At 42.5% G+C, this 24,103-nt stretch overlaps 1 protein-coding gene and 1 long non-coding RNA gene across 8 annotated transcripts in view; one reads left to right on the plus strand and one right to left on the minus strand.

The window, feature by feature from the left end:
• The window catches only part of Dnah7 (dynein axonemal heavy chain 7), a 249,764-nt gene that overhangs the window by 133,181 nt on the left and 92,480 nt on the right, over positions 1-24,103 (minus strand). For all 7 annotated transcript variants that reach the window (XM_021247724.2, XM_087202647.1, XM_004868947.4 and 4 more), the window contains 7 exons: positions 17,118-17,286; positions 15,502-15,604; positions 15,254-15,381; positions 9,705-9,917; positions 7,165-7,263; positions 4,248-4,496; positions 1,702-1,851 (listed from right to left, as the gene is read on the minus strand). In XM_021247724.2, the coding sequence (XP_021103383.2) occupies positions 1,702-1,851; positions 4,248-4,496; positions 7,165-7,263; positions 9,705-9,917; positions 15,254-15,381; positions 15,502-15,604; positions 17,118-17,286 (1,111 nt within the window). The remainder of the gene's footprint in view (positions 1-1,701; positions 1,852-4,247; positions 4,497-7,164; positions 7,264-9,704; positions 9,918-15,253; positions 15,382-15,501; positions 15,605-17,117; positions 17,287-24,103) is intronic.
• Positions 13,683-19,856, plus strand: LOC110346503 (uncharacterized). The gene is made up of 2 exons (XR_002390594.2): positions 13,683-14,499; positions 17,228-19,856. It is a non-coding gene; the product is annotated as an uncharacterized LOC110346503 (long non-coding RNA).

Genomic DNA, 24,103 nt, shown 5'->3' on the forward strand with positions numbered 1-24,103 from the left:
TCCAGCAAATATGAGTTTGTGTGGAAGTGGAGGGATCTGAACCCGCCCTGGTGTGCTCTCAGCCACTGTGGTCAACTCATTGGCCTCTGAGACAGACAGCGGCCACCCGCCCTGGGGCTGGTCCTGCCTAAGGACACGGAACCCTGGGAGCCTGGAGACCACACGTGGCTGCCACTCTGGGTCACACTGTCCTCCCATGAGACCTTGTGCCTCACAGTTGGAAGGACTTTGCTTTGCATTCGCCTCTATTAGTTAGTTGCTGCGACTGTGGGAAACAGCCTCCGGAAACTCAACATTTAAGGGTTATGATTCTTGAGAGATGCAAGCTACAGAGCTGAATCCAGAATGGGCACAGCTCGTGGCTGTTTCTGTGTAGCTGAGGTAAACGTATACAGTCCTGAGAGACTTTCTGTGGGGTTCTGGGCCAGAGTGCATCCACGGCCGCAAGAAGGACTCGAGGAGCTGCCTCGGTGACCCCAGACCTGGGCGGGCTTCCCCTGCCTCACCATTCCTTCTGTCCTAACACTTACCAGGAGAACTCGGGACTGGACATGCTGTCTACCCAGAGTGGTGGTCCTCACCTGCCCATTGCCCAGGGTCTCTGTGCTCAGAGCTGAGGTTCCTGTATTACACTGACTCAGGAGTCGAGGTCCCCGGGCTCCTGGAGTAGTAGAGATGACCCACTCTAGGATGTGTGGTCACCAGAATAGAGAAAACACTTAAAAACAAATTATGCAATAAATACCCTGGATGGCCCCAGGCTGGGGCACTTCTCCTGGACTAGCGACCCTAGCGAGCTTCCTCCCTTCTAACTGCAGTTGTAGGGGGAACCTGTTCACTTCTACTGACCACACTGACGCTCACTGGTGTGGACTCTCGTCACGAGTGGGTAACGCCCACCCGCAGGGCAAGCAGGAGGGGCAGTGCCCTCTCTTGCCAGCACGCAGCAGCAGGTACAGTTCTTTCCCATCTGCTTCCCACCAGCCTAGTCTCTCTCCGACACACTGCACGCGAGTGCTGAAACTTAAGACAGCACTGTCCAGGGTGCCATGGGGGAAATCCAACAATCAGCTGATGCAATGACACCAGCATCTCAAAACGTGGTCGAAGGAGCCCGAGTCCAGTGGTACACACCTATAATCCCAGCTGACCAGGAGGATGAGGCAGGGCGGCTTCAGGCTTGAGACCTTGTCTCAGAAAAGGAGAGATGTGGGGAGGTAACTCAGTGCTCCCTAGGTCTAAGTCCTAGGGCCACACACACAAGCAAAAGAGCGGGCTGTTACTCTGTTCATCGGATGCTCTTATTCCTGGGTAAGTCAGCCTGGGAGAGCGAAGCACAAAGTCTGAACCCTGTTGTTTGTCTCCCACCCTCTCTTCTGTGCACATCCAGGGCAATGGTGCTGGCTGGCATTCCGCAGGCACGAATGCAGCACCGCCATGCCAGCATGTGATAAGGTTGGAAACAAAATCTCAAGTTATAAATACAAATGCTTATTATTATTATTATTATTATTATTATTATTATTTTGGTACTGGGGATCAAACTCGGGAACTTGCGCTTGCGAGGCAGGTGCCAGAACCACTGAGCTAAATTCCTGGCCCCCACAAAGGCTTATTTGAGAAAGCTGAAGAAATCTGAAACTGGTCAAAAGAAAAGACCATAAGCTTTTAAAGTCTGTATGCAGAAGCATTTGCACTCACCGGGGAGGAGGCGAAGGTGCGGAAGCTGACAGCGAGGACCCCGTCCAACCACTCGTGGGACACTAAATCAAACTGTCCGTACAGCTGTCCCATGGTGACAGACTTAGGGTTCAAGACCGTTATCTGGACCTTGTTTTCTTCCATTAGTCCCTGAATGAACAAACACCAATCATTTATTTAATTTGAAGAATATTATCTTTACTCATAGAAAACACGATTGTGTAGAAAGTCCTAAGGAATCTATAAAGAAACCACCAGAAGGAGTGAATTTAACAAGGTCCCGGCACACAGGGGCAAGGAATAAAACCCAAGTGCATTTTATTTACAATGCCAATGAAAATCGGAAGGGCAACATTTTAAGGTATCCTTTACAACAGAATTTGAAAGCTCACAAAATATAGTGGAAGGAATTAGTAAATGTTCCACAAAATCTGGAGGTCTCAAACTACAAAACAGAAGTCGCCAATTTTATTTCACAAAGGGCCACATAGTAAATGTTATAGGCCTTCCAGATTTTCTTTTTCAACAAATTTTTTAAAAATGTTAACACTGCTGGCCATTACACAAAAGAGGCTTTGGACCGAATGTGACCCATGGACTGTAATTTGTTGAACCTTGCAGCAGAAAGATCTCTGAGAGCAAATTATAAGCTATGAAGACAGAAATATGTACTTCTTGTGGGGTACAAAACTTCATATTGGTTAATTGTCCATTTGGGGCAGAATGCTGGAAGTTGCTTCTATGGTATTATTACAAGAGAGGTTAACATCCTTGGGGCATGAGGCTTTTAATTTTTAATTAATAGACTTTATTTTTCAGAGCAGTTTTAAATTTACAGAAAAGCTGAGCAGAAAGTACAGAGACTCTCAAATACTTCCTCTGCCTCCGGGACAACAGTTTCTCCAATTATCAACAACTCCGGGTGCAGGGTTACATCGCTGAGTTTATATTGATACATCATTATTAACCAAAGTCTGTAGTTTAAATTAGGGCTAGTTTGGGGGTTATATAATTCTACAAGTTTTGTCAAATGCATAATGTCATGTGTCCACCATGATAGTATGATATGGAACAATTTCACTACCCTAAAAGTGCACTGTGGCCCATGTGGTCGTAATGAATCTCACACACACACACACACACACACACACACACACACACACACACAGAGTTCTGTTCTTCCTACACTGCCAGAGCCTGGGACACAAACTACCAACTTAAATAAAAGATGTGGAAACAGTGTTAAACAATAAAACAAGCTCAAGGTCTTCGTCTACTCTCTGTGTTCAAGAATGGTTTAACAGTAACAGCGTCGCTTTGTAAATCCAGAAGCACAGGAAAGCCCCATCATCTCCTTACTCAGGACAGAGGTGCTGCCACCGAAGAGAGGACGGTATCCCAAAGGCCAGAGTGCAGCGACAGCTTCTGTATGGTGGCCGCAAGGCTGGCACCTCCGGGTACCACAACATCACTGTCAGCATATTCAGGTAGCAAACTGCTTAGCCTCAAGAGGGACCAGGACACACGTTCCTGCTTTCCCGTTCACTTACTCTATGAGCAATGCCATGTTTTATTAACAATTAGAGCATAAACAATAAGGGAGAAAAAACAGGAAAAGCACAAACAAATGAAAGACGGGAGAAGGAATCCAGCAAGGAACAAGAAAAGGTAAAAAGAATGAAAAGGGAAAAGGGAAGGGAAGGAAAAGAAAGGGAAACAGAGGAAACAGCATGGAAGTATAAAAAAAGAAGAAACAGTGACAGAAATAACTGTGTATTAGTTTGTATGATAATAAATATAAATGAACTTAGATTCCCCAATGAAAAGATCAAAACTTGTGTTCTTGCATTAACCCCTAAATAAAAAACAAAAAAGAACAAAACAATGTTACACTGGATGAAAGGAAGACGCTAGTGAACATACAAGGATTACAAATTCCACACAGGCCACAAACACTGAAATACAAGAAGGAAAAACAATTCAGAATACAAGGAGAGGTTAGGAGAAATACAACATTAGCTGGAGAGGTGAAAACAGCCCTATTCCTTTAGCGTATTACATGAGTCCAAAGGATCGTTCCTTTAAGACATCTGAGTAGTCATTATGTATGCATGTAAGCACACACCATATGTACAGACTCGAGTACACACAGAGACGCACATTCCACTAATTAATTCCCCTAGTACCCTCACAGAAGTTTTCATCACAAATCCAACTTCTCGGGGAAAAACCTCTTACTCTTCTGGAAGTTTTAAAAGAAGACTTTCAGACTTTTCTGTAGTTCAGACTTTTTTCTACAACGCATATCTATTACCTTTACAATGAGAAAGAAAAAGGAAATAAAAGATTAGAAGGCACATTTGTGGCACATGCTTTATACACTGAACTTCCTACTTGCTTCACTTTACTTTTACAATTTTATTTTCTCCTTGACTCATTTTCCCCGTGATTTTAAGGTGCCCTTTTGACAGCATCTTCCAAAATGATTATATAATCTTCCTGCACAAAGCGGAGACTAAAAAAAAGAGCACAGTAATGACATGTACCTTCTCGCATATATCATTTAGTGCAGCAGCCAAGACGCGATACGCACTGGTTTTCCCTCCAAACGGTTCTCCAACAATCATAAAACCATGACGCACAATCATCATCTCATAGATTTGAAGAATCTTCTCAGAGAAGAATTTGGTCATTTGCAAATTCATGGAGACGCAACTGTCTTTGATAGCTGCCAGCAAATCATTGTAATCTGGTTTTGGTAATTTCACTCCAGGAAACAAATCTGAAGTAATCCCCTGATAATAGATGATTTGGAAATTTTACATTTTATATACTCATATTAAATATACATAAATATTTTATATTGGCTGAAATATGGAAGTAAAAATGGAGAGCAAGCCATTAAGTAATAATACCTCAAACCTTTTCCTGTTTTCTTCTAGAAGTTCTACAGCTTGAGCTTTTGTATTTAGTTTTATGATATTTTTAAGTAAAAAGTTAGAGAAATGACACTACATGATTTCAGGGCCTATTATGAAGGCTGTAATATTGGTATAAAGCAACAAATATATCAACACCACTGAACCATAAGAGTCCAGAAATAGATTGTCATGCACACAAACAACTGCCTCAACACAGACGCATGGGCAGTCTGCCGACTAGATTGAGTGACTAACTACGCCAAAAGAACTGTAGTGCGTACCTCATGCATACACAAAAATTAGTTGGGAGTATTTTAGCAGATTCAGCGTATGGTTTGAGTAGCATCCCCCAAAACTGCATCTCCACCCTCGGCCTTGGAATGTGAACTTCTATGAAAACAGGATCTTATTCATGTAATCATGAAAGTCATACTAAATTAGGACAGGTCCTAGGCCCAGGGACAAGGGCCCATCTAAGGGAGAGAAGAGAGAGTCGGACACAAGACACGTGATGACAGGGACAGAGGCTGGAGTGACACAGGCACTAGCAGAGGCCTCAGGGACTTCAGGACAATGCCAGAAACTGGGAGAGAGGAGGGAGAGTCCTTCTCTGCAGCCTCAGGTGGGAGTGTGGCTTGGGCCTCAGTTTGTGGTATGGTGTGTGGCAACCCTAGGAAACCACTACCGTATGATCATATAATGTACGCTTAGAAAGAATTCTGATTTCATGTGTAGTGTACATGAACTCATAGAGCTAATTACAAGGTCTAAGGAACTAGCCTCCGCAAGCTGGTGAGGCTGTGAATATTATCACCAACGCTGTGAGAAATGGGACTCTTCTTCCTACTCTGAAGTAAAGGCGAAACTTCAGAGGGCTTGCCGTGAAGGCATACACTCAAGCTGTGCTTTGGAACCACTCGCTGGGTTAGCAGATTAATCAGTTCTACATCCAGTCACTGACAGGCCTTCACATGAAGTTCATCTCCCTTCATCAGAGCAGTAAGGTTCTTAGGGCAGAGGAGGGAAACGGGCAGCACAGCAGAGTGGACAGAGCCCACTGCGGTCTGCACGGTGGAGTCCTGCTCCTGGTGCACTGGCCACGAATGCCAGGTACTTTGCATCCTGTGCCTCAGTTTCACCATCTGTAAAACAGGGATAATGACAGCACTGCCCCTGGGGTCATTTGGAGCATTTGGAGAATACCATGTGTAAGGCACTATTTTATAGGACCTGATTTGGGCAGGGTGCAGCTCAGTGTTAGAGCTCACGCTTAGCTTTGTGAGGCCCGGGGTTTGATGCCCAGTACTGCACGCACCCACATACACACACGTACATGCACTACACAAAGACATCGATCCACATTTCAAGGGTGTATGCACACTCCTGAAAGAAGCAAGCAACCTTGGTCTTCAGTGATCCAACCAAGACCAATGCCCTCACCCTCCTGTCAGGTGCAGAGTTGGAAATCTATGCAAGTGTCCTCTGCTTGTCACCATGGACACCTGGGGCAGGGGCCAATGTTACACAGTGCATGGGACAGTCCTGCCCAATGCGGACTTGTGCAAACTGGAAATGTCCCCCGAGAAACTGCTCGGTTCACTTTCCCCGGGCACTGCACCAACACAAGGACATGTGCAGCAAGGTGTCTGCACATCCGGGGAAATCCGTACAGTGCACCAATACCAAGGAAGCCATGGGAAACTGCAGGAAGGAAATACAGCATCTTTCCTTGCTGGTTTCCCCCTAAAATATCTGCACTGCCAGCTCCAAGCAAGAAGGCACGCTCCCGTGGAGACAAGGAAGCATGGCTGCTATGGGTAACTGGTATCAGCGGACTGTTCTAGTGGCAGAATCTCTTTCCCCGTCACTAGGACAGACACAGGTCCCATCTTTACGAGCTGAGAGCCAAGGCCTGCATGAACCACAAGGCGCCCAACATTCACAAGGTGTCCACCGGTCCCTGGATGGCTTCCACCGGGTCTGAGGCAGAGGACCGGAAGGATATAATGGGATCTCCAGTCATTACTCTAATATTTCCTCCTTTCGGTTACCCTTAATCTAATCTAAAGCATAACATGATTACCAAACTTGGTTCTTATGTAACATTATGCTAAAATATTTCATAAATGCCATCTCAGTCTTCTAAGGAAATGAAGCTCATCTATTTTCTCAGTCATCCGCTGAACAAATGTTTCCCAAGTACCTATTCTGCGCTGAGGCTTCAGGGCTGTGCTGGTGAAGTACTTTCCACAGAGCCTACGTTCTTGTGGAATTTGTAAGCAAAGATCACGTTTTCCTGCTCATTATATTCTGCAGTTAAAACAAGTATGATTTAAAAACCTCAAGTTATTGAAAGTCATCTGAAGCAACAAAGCTAGCTAACTAAATACCCTTCAAATAAAAACAAGGAATGATGTATGTTTCTCCACTCTGTGTCATTCTTTGCAGTGAAAGTTTCTTGTAGGGAGCTTTGAAAATCTGGGCAGTTGATAAATACATTCTTGTAAGAGTTTTGATGCATTGGAATAATGAATATTCTTACCTCAAAGAGTGGTAAATCATGGGCTAAAAATTTTGGCAGATTTACATCAATAATAGATCTAAGCAGCAAAATTTCTTCATTTTCATTTGGATATTTCAGCTGAAAGAAAATGCAGTCATGAGGCTCTCTGCGGATGTGACCACCGCCCCCCTTCAGGTTCCTATGCATGCAAACACAGTTCCAACACCCACAGGCGTGGAGCTCTTATTTCTGTTCATTTTGGTGGGTTGCTACTATAGAAACAGACATTTATACGTGCTGAATTTTTATTAGTTGGTAATAAAAGCCTGGATGGAACGAGCTACATGTTCATAGACACTGAACAAAGGGCTCTTGGCCACTAATTTAATATAGTTTGGGACTTGCCATTGGCTAGAGCTTGCTCATCCAATGCCTTCAAGACCAGCAGCAGGTTCTGGTTCAGTGAAAATCATTAAAAGTGGACAATCATTTTGAAAAAATAGATTTAAATTTAAAACTCATAAACAACTTTCTCTGCTTCACCCATATTTTGATGCCAAGATCTTTGCTTTGAATGCAGAGCTCTTCACCTTCTCTGTCAGAAGCCACATCAATAATGAACCCTCCTCTCTACCCAGGATGCTGTGTCTCACTGGATTTTAAAGGGGACGGTGCTCTTCAAAGACACCTGGAAGGCGATTCCAGGGTGCCATCCTTAATAAATGTCAAAGTTTGCAAGTTTGACATTCTTTGTCATCTGCATCTAATTCAAAGTCACTCTTCTAACATTCCATATTTACTGAAGGTCTTAAAAATTGAATTTAGTTTCCATAGTAACAAAGCTCTTCTTCTTTTCATGTTTATGCATCATTGGGTCCCCACCAGATAACCAAATGACACAACACAACAGGGCCCAGCAAGATTCACGCAATCACAGCGATGTGGAGACACCACTTGTCCTGCCTGGTGACATAGAGAGTGTTTCAGCAAACGTATATGAAACTCCAAACATCTGTGGCAAGCCCGAAGTTGATAAGAAACTGCCTTGACTCTGAACTTGCTACTCTGAAATTGTGGGTACAACAGCATCCACATAATTAACAAAATCCAAACTCAGAATTATTTCACCCAATTTTAATACTTTTCTCAACAACTCCAGAGTTTCTCCTACCACCATTACACTGGTTTCCAGAACTCTCCTTTCCCTCCAAATCCTTCTTCCTAATGCATGCCTTGGGCTTACTTCAGTGGCTTCAGCCTTACAAAAGTCCCCGACTCCTTGCTGTTGGGTTTGGCCACCACTGCATCTCCCAGACTCTCAATGCCAGAGCTGACCCTGCCTTTCCAAGCCCTGGCTTTGATCGCTCCGACCACAAAGAAATCGGTGTCAGAAGCTTGCTTTGAGGTCCTAGAGACTGTTATTTTGAAGCAAATGTTTAAATTGTCTCTTGATATAATAGAAATGGCTTCATAATATTCAACAACTCTACATTAGCTTTTGACAAAGAATGATAGGTTCATTTGCAAGATTTGTTTGCAGCCTGCCTTTAATAGCTCGATTGATTCCATAGTCAAGATTTCAGGGATGACACTCACTAGAGCAACGCATTATCTTTCCCATTATCAGACCACAAAGTGACCCTGACATGCCAGGTTAATATAAACTAGGCATTTCTATTTACTGCAAAAAACAATGACTTGAAGTTATGTTAGGCTAATGTGAAATGGAATATCACTACTGTATATCACAATTCTTGATTACATTATTATAGACGATGAAATGCATGCCAATGTCTTTAATCATGTAGCATATATTTTTAAATCAGCGTCATCTACAAATCATGAGCATGAAAACTTTTGTAAACTCCAAGGTCACATTTTACTGTGAACCAGAGCCTACTCGCTGCCTTAAATATAGTTATATTTCATAGGTCCGCAAAATACTTCCAATACAAAGTTAACCAAGTGGTTAAAAATTTAGGTTTTTAATCTAGTATGGTTTTACATGATTAGACTATTTTAAATGCAAATGTTTTACTACAAATCAATTATTGTGAGGCCAGTTGTCTACAAATGATCATTACATTAAGTCACAATGTTCTAGGGCCTTTATTAATTATACATTATTTCCTTTAAAGTGATGCCAGTTATATAAATTATAAGTCTTCAAAATATTTCTCAGCAGTCACCAGGCATATTGACCCACACCTGTAATCCCAGTACTTGGGAGGCTGAGACAGGAGGATCGCTATGAGTTTGAGGCCAGCCTGGGCTACATAGCAAGACCCTGTCTCAAAGAAAAACAAACAAAAATAAATTCTCAGCAGTAAACAATTTTATTCCCTGGTTGCACCCAGGTTTTGTGTGTTTTAAATTATGAAACAGTGCTCAAATCATGAAGAATCACCCAGGTAAGGTTTCCTAAGACTTCCTTTTCATGTGCGCAAGATGAAAAATTACTTTAGTACGATCACTGACTCTGTTCAGTTAGCTAACGAAAGTGGCTCATTGCTCCTTGGGGACACACACACTAGTGCACACAGGGGAAGTTCCCCGGTCAGAAGCACGTGCGCTCCTACCTTTAGATTCCCAGCAGCTGTGAGGACCGACTTCACAGCTCGCATCCCGTAGTCGTAGTGGTGCTGAGAGGACAACTGCTCTGAACACAAGCGGTAGGTGGCCACGATTTTCACGGACAGCGGCCGCGCAGTGACGAACCCGCAGGAGTACAGGATGATTTCGGCGATCATGGCATAGTCAGGGACCATCATGGCCACGGTCCGAAAGAGAGCCTGTGGTACAAGGGGAGGGTGCTTTTAACAAGGTGATCACGCAGCAGCTCAGTCTCGGAAGCAGCCTATAGGAGCATTGCCAGAGGAGTGGAGAAAGAAGTCAAAACTGCGCACCACGGAGCACTACTCTGCCATGAAGAAGGATGATGAACTTGAGTCTTGTGTAGGGAAATGGATGCACCTTGAGACCACAGTGCTAAGTGAAGTAAAACAGACACACAAGCTTAACCACCACATGGCTTTTCTTATATGAGAAACCCAAAGCATAAATAAATTAAAGAACAAAATAAAAGATAATAGGAAACAAGGACATAGATCTTTTGCAAATAGGAAGAGAGTAAAGAGATGGAGGTGAGGGGAAGGGAACTGATGAAGAGCTGAGATGTGTTACGCACCGACTCCCCACAATGAATGCAGTCATTGTCTATTGCAAATATGGACTCATACAAAATTATTTTAAATAAAAAACACCATCACAAATAGCCCTGCTCTGTATTTGCAACATGTTATGGCTTTATAGTTTTTCTGCAACCATTAAATTATAATGTTCAAATCATAGAAAAATAATTTAACCAACTGGTTTTCTCTTATGCCCACATAATAAATTAACTTTCTGTACAAAACGTTTGCATGTATACGTTGAGCATCAGCTACGCTATGCTCCAGTCTGTTGTAGGGGAAAGCATTCAGTCTCTTCCAGGCTTCTCGCTTGGGGTGGCCGACAGGGCTTGGGGCCAGGCTTGGGCTCTGCACTCGAAGCGAGTCAGGTCGCCCCAGTACCAAGTCTGTGCTTGCCAGGTGGCATCCGTCAGGGTGCTCTGAACCTGCTTTCGCCTACGGTCACTGAGTCAGACTTTCGGAAACAATCACAATGGGAAGAGCTCTGCAAAGCCGGCGAGGGTGATCACTGTTACAGATGACTCAGCTTTCCAAACCAGGTGGACAATTTACTCAGCTATCATGGGACAAACACATGTCACGAGATAGGAAGCAAACGGAAAATGGAATTGCTTTTAAAGAATTAATATAAAATTTAGGTTTAGAATATTAGCGTGTATCAGAACTCACTGTGATAGCTCATGTAGTCCAACCTGACTTTTTATATTAAAGAGGAAAAACAATATTCTAGGGGAAGAAAAGAAGCCCCCAGAGTGAATTGCAGCTATATTAATATAATTTGTAAATGCTGTACCTTCTGGAAATTAGTAGAATTGCCAAAAGCACAAGGTAGACAGAAAAATGAACATCTTGCTCAAGTGTGCTATTATGACTCTGCCAAGTCTGAGAACTAAAAGATCATCAAGCAAGATCCTGCCAATGTGTTACATGAATCATTGGTCAGGGGCTTTAATATCATTGTTTTATTAATAAGGTTACCATTAAAGAACAGCAAGAATAAAACATCAGAAAATGTGGTGTGAGCAAGTGACCTGGAGCAGAGACTTAAGCAAGTGACTGTTACCTACACAGGAAAAAACAACAAACAAAAATAGAATGGAAGGGAACTGCTGTCGAGATCTTGCAAAGAGAGGTTCTTGACAACTACTTTTTGAACAAGTCCAAGCTGAGTTAACAGCTGAGTGGCGGACAGGCAGCTGTTCTGTGATAGCACAAGTGAGCACTACTTTAGGGCCAACACCTGAACCTGTGTGGTAGGTATGAGTTTTCCTCCGACCACTCAAGGTTGCTCTCAAATTCCTCCTCACACTCAGCCCCAGCAGTGATTTGGATGTGGAGGGTGAGGAAAGCCACGCTGGCGGCGAGGAGACAGGAAAGAAAGGCGCTCAGGGGTCCATCACCGAGTTCTGTTGGTTAGCACCTCTCCACCAAGGCTCAACGCTGACACGTACTTTAGAATGCTTTAAGCCTAAACCTGTGATTCTCAAACAAGGTGTGTGACATATTGATATAACAGTTTGATCTGGGATGTGTCAGGAGTAATTCGTTAGTAATGGTAGTAAGTCTGAGGAAAATTCAGTGCCTTTGGGGAAAAAATCCAATGGGATTCCAGTTTATCCAATGGTATACCATATATATATATATATATAAATATATGAGCTATATATTAATGTGACATATATATTAACATATCTGTTACATATATATCAACATGAATTAATGTATATCTTACATATACATATTAACATGCCAAGAATTTAATAAATTTGAATACAAGCGATCAACATGAGCATAATCCTTTGTCTTCGTCTCAGTGACTTTATCAAAATAATTGCTCCACTGCTTCTGCCCCATGGGTAAAGAAGAAGGGCAATACACAAAGAAATGCACATGCTGCCACTCCTGTTCTTTCAAAGGCCTGCCTCTTGGTGCAATTTAAAAAATCCAACCAATACCTTCTTGCCACTTCTTTCTAAGGACCTGGAATCGATTCTATTGACACTTTGACTTGTTCAGCAATGGGCTTGATTTTAGGTGAATGAAATGGAAGACTGAGGATAAACTTTGCTTTTTCCTTTGACCCTGTTAGGTGCCTCACCACAACACTCCTGAGAGCTGTGCCCGAGGCTATTGGCTTCGTGACTTGGGAGATGCAGAACACACCCATGTTACTACGGCTGCCAGTGTCCAACCATGCTGAAGTGATCACTGAGTACTGATTCTTTGGGAGAGTTTCAATCTTAAACACAGCTTCTTCAAAGTGGAAATCTGTTAGGAAATTGCCCTGTCAAGGAGGTTTTATGTAACTGAAAGTCAGAGTGGACTTTCTGCCTGGAATATTACTTGTTTTTACCCAAGTGCATGTGCCCTGGCCGATACAGAAATAGACCAGACAAACACACAGCCCTCGAACCGCTCTCTGGTCGTGCCTATAGGTCATCAGGTGTTTGAGAGTGAGAAGAGGGAGGAAGTGTGGAAAAATGTCCTTGTAGGGAGTTGCTGTTATACTATGAGTCCCCCACCACCATGAGTTCAGCAGAGCTAACAGGGTCCCCTGTACTGGGGGCAAGAACCGGTGTCTGGCTCACATCTGAGGAAGCAAAAGGACCAGTGCCCGGAGCTTCCCGGGACCACGGATGCTGGAGAGGCACACAACAGGGAAGAGCCAGGTTGAGCTGGCTGGGTCCTGCCCTCTAGGGAGAGGAGAACTTTCCAGCTCTGAAGCCACAATGACTCAGAGAGATGGAGAAACACGTCCATCACTCGCACCTCAGGAGCTCTGAGCAGGGGACCAGGAGAGCAAACCGAAATTCCAAGGATGTGCACACGACACAGCAGCTCTGGGTCTCTGCTAGGTCCAGGACGGCACCGGTGATCATGTCTGAATGACTGTGTGTTTTGGGCTCTGCTGCTAGAGGAAAGGAGGAGCCTGGATGGAGCAGTCAGACAGGCAAGTGGTGGTTTAGAGACAGCGCACAGCACGCTGAGGGCAGGGAGGCCTCTGGTAACAGGATCAGTAGGGAAACGCAGCACCTAGGAAGTAGGTCCCCACGCCAAGAGCTCATAGGTTGTACTAAGAGATCTGAGCTTTATTCTGTAGGCAAAAAGGACCCAAGGGGATTCTAAAGCCTGGGGAAGATGTGATTAGATTGCTTGTGATAGATCACAGTGGCAGCATTGCAGCAGAGAGAACTGTGTGATGCATGATGTCACAGTCACACACCCCAGGGAGAGTGGAGGGGTGGAGACCAAGTGAGGCGGGGACAGGACCAGTGGGATGTAGGCAGGACTCCTGTGAAATAGGGCGCTGAGACCACCAGGGAACGTGAGGGAGGTTTCCAGAGCATCCCGACTGGTAACATGCTTTCTGGGCTCAGCTGCCTCTTCCTTCTTTTTTCATTTTTTATTTTGAATATGTTACTATTTGCTTTCAGACTTGTTAGGTATTTCCATACACAACCAAGGCAGCACAATAGGAAGAGCCACAACAACTCAAGTCAAAAGCTGTGGTGCTGAGAATAGCTGTGGGCTTAATGGAGAAGGAAAGTGCATACCCCAACAAGCCCAGGCGCAGGCTGATACTGTTCCAAAACGCACGCTGTGGAAAAGTCCAGGCCATTAACAGCTCCAACCAGTAACCCAAGAGTGGTTTCCGGTTTTTTATGACCAGCTACTCACAGTGCTCTGTTCCCTGCTTTTATAAATACTTATGCATTCAAGTTGAGTCTACTGAACAAAAGAAGACTGGAAGTGAATGGATAATATAACTGCTACAAGAAGAGCTTTCCAAAAGAAAATTGCAAGGGAAAGTCACAAAATGCTTCTTAGATAAAGGATTCACCAGTTTTCATTTTGAAATCACACCTTCCTCCAGGAAGGCAAAGCACCAAAACATCTGATCCAATACACAGAAGGTCAAGAGGTGGAGCTCAAAGTACTTGCAGCAATCAGTCGTAGCGAAAGTCTTTCCAGGGGAAGAGAAAGATTGCCCTTTGGCCTGAGAAGCTGTCAGTCTCTGCAATGAACAGCGGAGGCCTGAAGGACAGAGGCAGGAGGGCTGTCTGGGAGCCACGGTCACCGTCACCCTACCTATTCCCCAACGGTCTTCTCAGTGCACAAAGCACACCCAGCCATGCAGCTCACTGGGGAAGAGCAGGAAATGGCTACCAAAGGCATAGAGGAAGTAAGTATACTTCACTCGCAATCCAGTAAGTTGCTTTATTAAGTGTCGGTTCTGGTCTATTTGATTAGGACAGTGTTTTGTTCTTTGTAACAACAATAAAAAAGTTAGTGCTGTACATTAGTGAGAACTGAGAACCGATATGGGAGGGAAACAGTGGTGTGGCGTTGGAAGACAATTTCACAACAGAGCTCTCCTAAGACTCCAGCTAAGAACGCGTTTCAAAGCAGAGAAAGGCTCTAAGTGAAACTCCCCAGTGTGCCATTATTTATAGTGCAGAAAAACTGAAAGTAACTTAAGTGTCCAGCAGGAAGAAAAGTTGGGTGAACTTATTTTTAGCATGACCTGTGTTTCTAAAGATGAGAAAAGGCTCATGTTTTATTATTAACTTGAAAAACTCCCACTATATACTATTGTCTGATTTAAACATTGTTTTTTAAAAACTGGGGTCATTTAATACAATACAGTAATTAGTAGAATAGGTACTATTTTAGAATTTTTATGTTTTCTAATTTGTTATACTCAGCCTTATTTTAAAATTATAAAATTTGAAAATTATACCTGGGGTACGTATCTATTTTTAAAGCATTCAAAACTTTAAAAATTATCATCTAGAACAATTTTCTAAAATATTATAATGCCTAAATGCATATTTTGCATACAATTCTAGGGTAGTAATTCTTTCTTTTATGAAATAGTAGTACTTTGTAAATCGTGAGAAAAGGGAGTGGAAGATATAATCAGACCACCGCCATACCTTCAAGTTATCTGGTAGTTCCGATCGCCCAGCATAGCCAGGGTTCATTGTTATAAAGACAGCACATGTGGGGTCCAGTTTTAGTTCGGTTCCTTCAAATATTAGGATAACAGCACCTGCATTAATGCCTGTGGGTAAACAGGAAAGAAACAACTCAGCAATATCGCACACAATGTGGCTCGAGTCGCTCATGACCTCCCATCTTTCTTCTGTTTTTCACACAATGCACATAGAGCCTGGTCTGTTACCTCTTTGGATAGTAAGGATTTGTTGAGCAACCACAGAAAGTACTTCCAAATCGATTCTGTTAAACTCATCAAAGCAAGCCCAAGCTCCACAAGATAACAGCCCCTGGGAGAAAAGAGTAATGAAATTTTTCGACTTTATCTGATGGAATATTATGTTGAAATGTTGCAATTTCACCTGATCTTTTCAAGGATTTAATATCCTATCAAGGAAATTACTTATTCACCTTTACCATTAAAGACAGCTTATTTTTTTCAATGCCAATTCATTATTCTGTATGAATAGAGTTTGATCAACTGGAAAATTTTCCAATTTAATTTTTTACTTCCTGTATATTTTCTGGCATTTAGATGTGCACCTGCACTGTTGAAGTCTTTCTTACTTTTTATTTACATGTTGATCTATTTGCTGTTTCTGCGTGGACTCAGTGGAGGGGATTGTAACTGTCCTCCACCCACAGTGACTTCTGTTGACTACAAAACTGCTCTGTGGTCTGAGTACCTCAGGGGTCAATTAATGGAACCCAGGGCCCCATTTGCAATCTGAAGTCACCACTAACTTTCAACTATGGGACACTGGGTCACAAGGAAAAACTGGAAATCCAAACATCATTAGCTCCATCCAGATCCATGTTTACATATTAAAAATCTCAAAAAATTCAACAAATACTTGTGAAGCACACATTATACTCCGTGTGTGTGTTTCACTGAGTATCTGGCATATGCCAGGCAGGATGCATAGCACCTTATAGACAAATTTTATGCAAGGAAACTAACTCAATACTATACAAGATGTTGACTACTGTAATGAGCATGAGGCCACACAGCTAATGACAGCGGCCTTGGGTTTGCATCCAGTGGATTACCCTGAATTGTAATGGACTGAATATGAACTCCATCTATGTCAAGGAACAGTAAGTTTTCATTATTTAGTGATTTTATCCACGACTGACCTCTAAAGCATTACATAACAGGAGGATTAAAATCATGTTTAGGAGGTCACAGACTCAAACCGTTACATGAATGTGAGGTTCCTGACAGAAGTATGCTATTTTAATGTGTAACCCTATTTTCAGCATGAACCTAACATAAACACAGTATCCATATAATTAAGAAGTACTTATTGATATGGAAATGTAACACTATTACAGTGTATGACTCTAAATCAAAGAATTAAGAATATCACTAAATAGACTAAAAATGAATACTATATACCACATATTTCTTTAAACACATAGAAATATAATGGCTATTCAAACAACATGTAGGACCTTTTAAATTTGGTATTTATTTCTTATATAATCATTATAGTACATTTACAGATCATTAAAGAGGATGAATAAAATGTTATTTAAGTGATTCTTGGACTTTTTTATTCATTATAATTTCGACTTGTTATTTTTTAAGCTGCTAATTGTCTTGGCATCACACACATACACACACACACACACACACACACACACACACTCTACTTCCCTGGAGAATTATTAAGATAGTACTTTCATTTTATCTTTAAGATATAGCAAATCTTTTACATGCGTACAATTATGTTTCATTAGAAATAACTGTCCTTTCTGATCAATTATCCTATTATGAAGGAATGAGGAGTCAATTCAAACCTTAAAAAATTTTCCTAAAGCCAAATAATCCAACCCATCCGAGCAGTTGAAAACGACACACTGTTTGGCCACAGCTCTGGCTAAGTCCTTGGTGGTTTCTGTCTTTCCAGTGCCAGCTGGGCCCTCAGGCGCCCCTCCAAGGTGCAGATGGAGGGCTCCGAATAAAGTCCTGGAAGAGAAGATGCCGCCAGTCTATGTGAAATAATGGGATTTTTTAAAAAATGCACATACCAAAAAACAAAGACTAAGAACCGATTCTTCCATTTCCTCTTTAATAATTCCTTTCTTCCCACTAACCTGAGGAAATCTGACAATACACTGCTTTATCTGTTCTTATATTTTACTTCTGAATATTGTACAATTGACAAATTTAGACAAATGTACTTTTGAAATTCAAAGGTGACTTGTGCTCAACGTGGAGAATTCAGCGGACCCTGAACAACCAAACCTTTTCCTGCCCTTAATGGTACGTAATAGAAAACTGAGTAACTTTTAAAATACTTGGCCATGTTTTAAAGAATAAAAGGAAAATCACCCATCCTGAGGAATGGAGGCTGGGGGAGTAAATTGGCAGTAAAGCTGCCCAGGTCCATGCTGTTCTAAGGATCTGCATGTAAACACAGGCGTGTTCATACATTTCTGCATTCTGTACTGGACAGAGAAAACATATCTTCAGAGCTGAACAAGGCAGGGCTCAGGAGCGGATCCACCCACATAAACCTAGCAGCCTTGAAACACAGCCTGGTCTCTAACTGGAGGCTGAATGTATCCAGCAGCCTGCTGGCCACAGATGAGGAGATGAAGAACCGAGCACAGGTGCCACAGGAAGCTTGCTCTGCACAGGGCCAGGTTGCAAGCCTGCGGCAACCACAAGCAGGAGGAGGCGACTGTAGCAGCCGCAGCAGACGACCTAGGCTAGGAAATTAACACCAGTGCTTTCTGGACCCGAGAAAACCCTACGGGCGCCCCACTGCCCAGCACATGCAAGACAGCCTGGGAAGCACCTCCTACCAGGACAGGCTTAACGCAGGGCAAGGAAATAGATGGGACCGAGGAGTCAAGGACAACCATATCTACAAGCTGCGCTTTTAAAAAAGACAGCATCCGGTACCCAGTGAAGTCACCCAAGGCCATCTGTATCGGCATTCCCTTAGTTAATTTAATGACTGAGAATTTTCCAGAAATGAAAAAATACCTATTTTGATACAGTCTCAAATAGGATAAATGAAAACTAATCCACACCTAATAACATGACAGTGAGCATCACCACCACCAGCAAAAGAAGTCCTAAAAACTCCAACAGAGAGATGATTACCTAGAAAAGGGTAATTAAAATAATAGATTTCTCAGCAGTAGGAAAGGATTCCAGGAGAATATTATATTTGGGGGAAATATTGTCTTTGATGGAAAACTACTTTTCAATCTACAATTCTATGTCCAGTTAATCTATCTATTAATAATTCACTGAAGACAAGAGAACGAGACTTTTTTAGACAGAGTAATAGAACACGTGGTTTTCAGAGCCTCACTGAAACAACTACCTAAGGATATTGCCAAGTTAGGACAAAATTAAACAGGAAGTAAAGCAAAGCAGGAAGCAATGGTGAGTAAAGAAAATAAGATTTAACTGTAAAACTGTCTACTTCTATATTAAATAGGGCTTTTCTGCCTCTGAATTTTGACTAAAGCTCCAAACTGAAAACAAAAAATCCTAGAAGATTGTGTATTATAAATAATGAGATGAGTCTGGCAAATCAACCACCATCAGAACATACAAAAATTGCCCAAGAAGACTGCAAAGGAGAGGCCAGGAATGAGGCTTCTCTGGAAGCAGCTGGTGTATTGTGTGTTCGACAGCCCTCTCTGCGTGGCAGAAGGAAGAGGAGCGCTTCCCTTTCCCAAGGTAACTGAAGGGCTTTAGGGAACTTTCCAGAATGCCTGCACACCGGGGGCTCCATGGAGCTTGTAAAACCCCAGAACTGAGAGCTGACTCACAACCCCAAACACTTAGAGAAAGCCTGGTGCTTCTGACAGCAGAGTGGGAAAAGGGATAGGAAGAGAGATGTGTTCATGCTGCCAGCCAAACCAGCATGGCAAGCTGCCAGACCTGGGTTCCACTGGAAGCAGCCAGAGGTGAGCCACGCAGAGTGGGGCCTTGTGCAGGAGGCCGAGAGGATGGGAGAAGAGCTCTGTGGAGGCCGGGGTGTGGTGGACCCAGCCAGAGGCCAAGCTGCAGAGGCCTTTCCACAGCGGGGGATCCAGGACTGAGGGGCTCAGGCCTGCAGAGCTTCCCTGGGGTGATCAGGGCATCTGGTCCTGCTCCTTGTCAGACAGCACCAATCAACAAGAGACAGGCATCACCCACAGACTTGTCACCTTCCACCAGCCCCCAACACCTGGGAACCCCCAACAGGCAGGCCGGGGAGGCATGGATGCAAAGGCTGGGATAAAAATGACAAAAGATTGACCACACCTGCCTTTCACATGCAGGCTCTGAGCCCCAGTCAGGCTGGAGCCAGAGGAGAAGGAAGTTTTAAACTCGATGAGAGATAATAACCATGATATCTGAACTATGTAGACTATCTGGGAAAAATATAATAATAATCATTAATCTCTTAAGAAGCAAGTATATCTAGACTAGATTTCATCCAGAAATGGGAAAATATTTGATAGAGAAAACTATCAAACTATTGTTTTTTTAGAACAATGATAAAAAAATAAAATTGTTTTCTGCTTTCATCTTGAAACCAGTTTACTTAATACATTAGTTAAAATGAATAATTTTGGGAAAGAAATTATACAACAAAGGTCAGTATTTGACAATAATTGGGATATGAGAGATAGAAACTTGGACTTAGAGCAGTTGAAATTATTTCATTATGCAGAAAGACAACAGAGGTATTTACGAATTTTAGGTTTCATTAAGCATAGGTATTTTTAAGTGAAAATTAACCTGTAAAGAATAGAAATATAATCCCATATCATATCCCATGTAATACCCATAACAGATGAGAAAAATAAATTTTAAAAACTTAGTCATTTAATAAACAATAAGGCAAAAGGGGAGGAAAACCAAAGAAAATAAAAATTAAAACTTGGGGACATAAAGCACAACATATGGTGAGTTGAGAAAGTCCAGACAGTTTACTAATCACATTAAATGTAAATGGATTAAATTCACTCATAAAAGATACATTTCCATTTTCATTTAGCTAAATTCCCTTATCCTTCACCATAAGATCTAACAGAAGATCTCTATTCAGATCCCACACTAACATGACTTTTCAGTGAATTCCTCATGAACTTCCACTCCCAGCTGGGTTGCAGATACCTACAGCATCTTGTGTTTACCTCTGAATTTTCATTCTGGACACTTTACTGTAATTGTTTTTTAATCTGCCTCCTATCTGATTGGAAAACATCTGAGTACAGAGATTATCTTTTTCTACTGAGTGCTACCAGGGTGTATCATATATAGTAGATGGTTACTAATAATTGTTGAATGAATAAATACAATTTAAGCATTTTCACCCATCACAGGATGGGTGCACACATGTGTGTTGGACATAAAGGGAGTCTTACACTATAACATCTCCCACGGCTCCAGAGGGTACAGTATCTAGCCACAAGCAATGGCACTGGACTGGGACCAGGCAGAGACTTCAGTGACAGGACCCGACCTATGCCATGCAACTGGCCCAGTATTGAAGCAAAGGTCAGAGCTGCTGTGCTGCCCTTGGCTGAAAACCCACTTATGGACTTCGTGTTCCATAAACAATTCTGTCAGGGCTCGGAGGAAGGCCAGACACACATCAAGTGCCATCCCCTGTCTGAAAGGCAGCATCCTTTAAAATGAACTGGGGGGAGCTGACAATGCAATGAGCAAAATCTTTGCTGTTATCTGAGTAATTATTTCTGACTTCATTTTTCCCAGATCCTCTTTTGTTGCCAGTTCAGAGAGTCCAGGTGGTTGAGTATCAGATTGTTCCATCTCATTTCCCTTTGGGGTTGCTATAGGTGACCTGGAAGTCTGTTTTTGAGGCTTGTTTATGTGTCTTCTCATTTCCACGGTGGGGGACGGGGGGATTGCCTCTGGCACCCGCGCAGCTCACCTTCTCTGCCCTAGGAGCCTGGGATGGCGGTCGGGAAAGCTTCCTTCCAGGTGCTGGGACTGGCTCACCCTCTCTGCCCTAGGAGCCTGGGATGGAGACGGGGAGCTTCCTTCCGGGTGCTGGGACCAGCTCAGCTTCTCTGCCCTAGGAGCCTGGGATGGCAGCGGGGAAGCTTCCTTCCAGGTGCTGGGACCAGCTGAGCTTCTCTGCCCTAGGAGCCTGGGATGGCAGCGGGGGAGCTTCCTTCTGGGTGCTGGGACTGGCTCAGCTTCCCTGCCCTAGGAGCTTGGGATGGCAGCCAGGGAGCGTCCTTCCTGGTGCTGGCAGCTGACAATGCAATGAGCACTGAGAAGACAGCAGGTGTGATGGGAATCATCAAGCAGACACTGCCAGTGTAGCCAGGAATGGCAAAGAAGGCCACAGTGAAAGCTGATGTCTTGGGGAACTGAGCAGGTAACAGTCATATTTACTGAGGAACAAAAGGTTAGAGAAGAACTTTCCTGGAAAACAAGATGGTGTGTACAAAAGTACTGAGTCAAGAAGTAGAATGGTGCATGTTTGGTGACACTGGAGGGTGGACCTGGTGTTGATCTTCTCGGTCTTTGCATGCTACATTTGCACATAATAAGTTGGGAAGATATTTAAATAGCTAGTAAGGTGGTGATAGTACAGTCAAAAGATGAAAATCGTGCTGGGGGCATCTTCCTACCTTTCTCCTCATGCTGGCTATAAGAGCCATCTGAAAGAGATATTTACCCAAACTTCCAATCTCTCTCTTCACCCAGGTCACACTTAGGAGGGCAAATCTAACATGAATGGGACCCTGGTAAATAGTGAGCAAGGTCCCCATGTGGCTCTCATTCATCAGCTGAACTGAGTGAGTCGGTCTCGTTATTCTTTCTCTTGGAACCAGCTTTTTGCCCATGTGGAAAGTATGCTTAGCTTTAAGAAGAGGGAAATAGTCAGGCATAATAGGATAGGTACATTCTTCAGTCCAGATTGTAACCAAGAGTTTTGAATTGAGGATCAGACCCTTGCTCCACCATATATAAACTATGACTCTATTTACCATTAACCATAGTTCATTTGGGCTCTGGAGGGAAGAAAAAGGTGGACTCCAAATCCCTAACACATATTTGAGAAACATTTCTAAAATAAAAACATACCTTTGATGAAAGAGCAAAGATAAGTCAATGGAGAAAGGATATTCTTTCCAATACACGGTGCATATTCACATGCACAAAAGTGAATGTAGACATAAAATTAATTAAAAGTGGAACATGAAGTTAAATGTAAAACACAGAACTCTACAACGAGACGATAACATAGAAAATCTAAATGACTCCAAGTTTGGTAAAAACTATTAAGATACATCAAAAAGTTTGCTCTATGAAAAAAATGAGAAAAATGAGACTTTATAAGGTAAAAATTTGAACTTTGTGAGAGGCATTATTATAAAAATGAAAACACAAGCTATAGATGGAAAGAAAATGTTTATAAAAAAACATCAGATACAATTATATACAAAATATACAAAGAACTTAAAACTCACAATTTAAAGGAAACAATCTGATTATAAAATATGGAAGTGCTAACTAACACCTCATCAGAGAAGATATTCAAGTAGAAACTAACTTATGAAAACATGCTCCATATCGTATGCCATTAGGGAGCTGCAATATAAGATAAAATGAGAGACACTACATGTCTATTAGAATGGCTAAAATCCAAAACACCAGCCACACCAAAGGCTGCCAAGGGCGAGAAACAAAGGAGACTCTCACTCTTTGCTTGTGGGAATGCTAATGGCAAACCCACTGTGGAAGAGTCTGGCAGCATCTCATGAAGCTAAACATAGGTTTACTGCAGGATTCAACAGTCATATTTCTGGGTATTTACCCAAATGGATTAAAAACTTGTATCACCACAAAATTTCTGTGCAGGAGTATTTGTAGCTTCTTTCATCAACCAGTGTGTCCCTCAGAAGCTGAGTGGCTAAACTATAGTACATCCATTTAATATAGCATTAGTCAGAGATAAAAGGAAACATGTCATCAAGCTATGAAGACACAGAGAAAATATAAATGCATACTTCTAAGTGAAAGAAGACAGACTGTAGCTTTCAACACTGTGACATCAGGGGAAAGGCAAAACTACAATGACAAAAACTATGGGTAGCTGTCTTAAGATTCAGAAGGAAGGGAGAAGAGATGAATGCGTGGCACACAGCACATTTTTAAGGCAGTGAAACCGTTCTGTAAGATACTATAATAAAAATATCTGACATCATGCATTTGTCAAAACTCCTAAGACTATAGCACAGTGGACTCTGACATAAATTATGGACTTCAGTTAATAATGTGTCAGTATTAGCTCATCAATTGTAGCAAATGTAACCATACTAATACAAGATGTTAATGACAGAAGAATGGGATGTACTTACTTAGGAATTCCCTATACTTTCAGCATAATTTTTCAATAGATCAAAAACTGCTCCAAAAATTGTATTTTATAAAAGAAAGAGAATAGTAGAATTTTAAAAGACGAAGTAAACAAATTAATTTAATTCATTTAAATCAGCAGGGCTTGGAGTGTGACTAGATGTGAAGAACTAAGAAGAGCCAAGGTCAAAACTTGCTTTTGGTAAAGAGAGCCAAGTGGGTGGCTTCGAACTACCCTGTTCTGAGGTGTAATTCGGGCCCCCAAGCTAGTTTAGGAGGCTGCTTTTGGGAAAAATGAAAATGTAAGAACCTAGGAGATAGTCAACAGAGCTATCCAGCAGGCATGTGTACAGCAAAAGCTCACAAGACAGGTATGGATTTGGGTCTTCAGGAGGTAAGTCATTGAGCCTGAAAGTGGACGAGAACATTTGGG

The sequence above is a fragment of the Heterocephalus glaber genome, unplaced genomic scaffold (assembly GCF_053883595.1).
Source record: "Heterocephalus glaber isolate CG9 unplaced genomic scaffold, H.glaber_assembly_v1.0 deba00001778, whole genome shotgun sequence".
Classification (NCBI taxonomy): Eukaryota; Metazoa; Chordata; class Mammalia; order Rodentia; family Bathyergidae; genus Heterocephalus; species Heterocephalus glaber.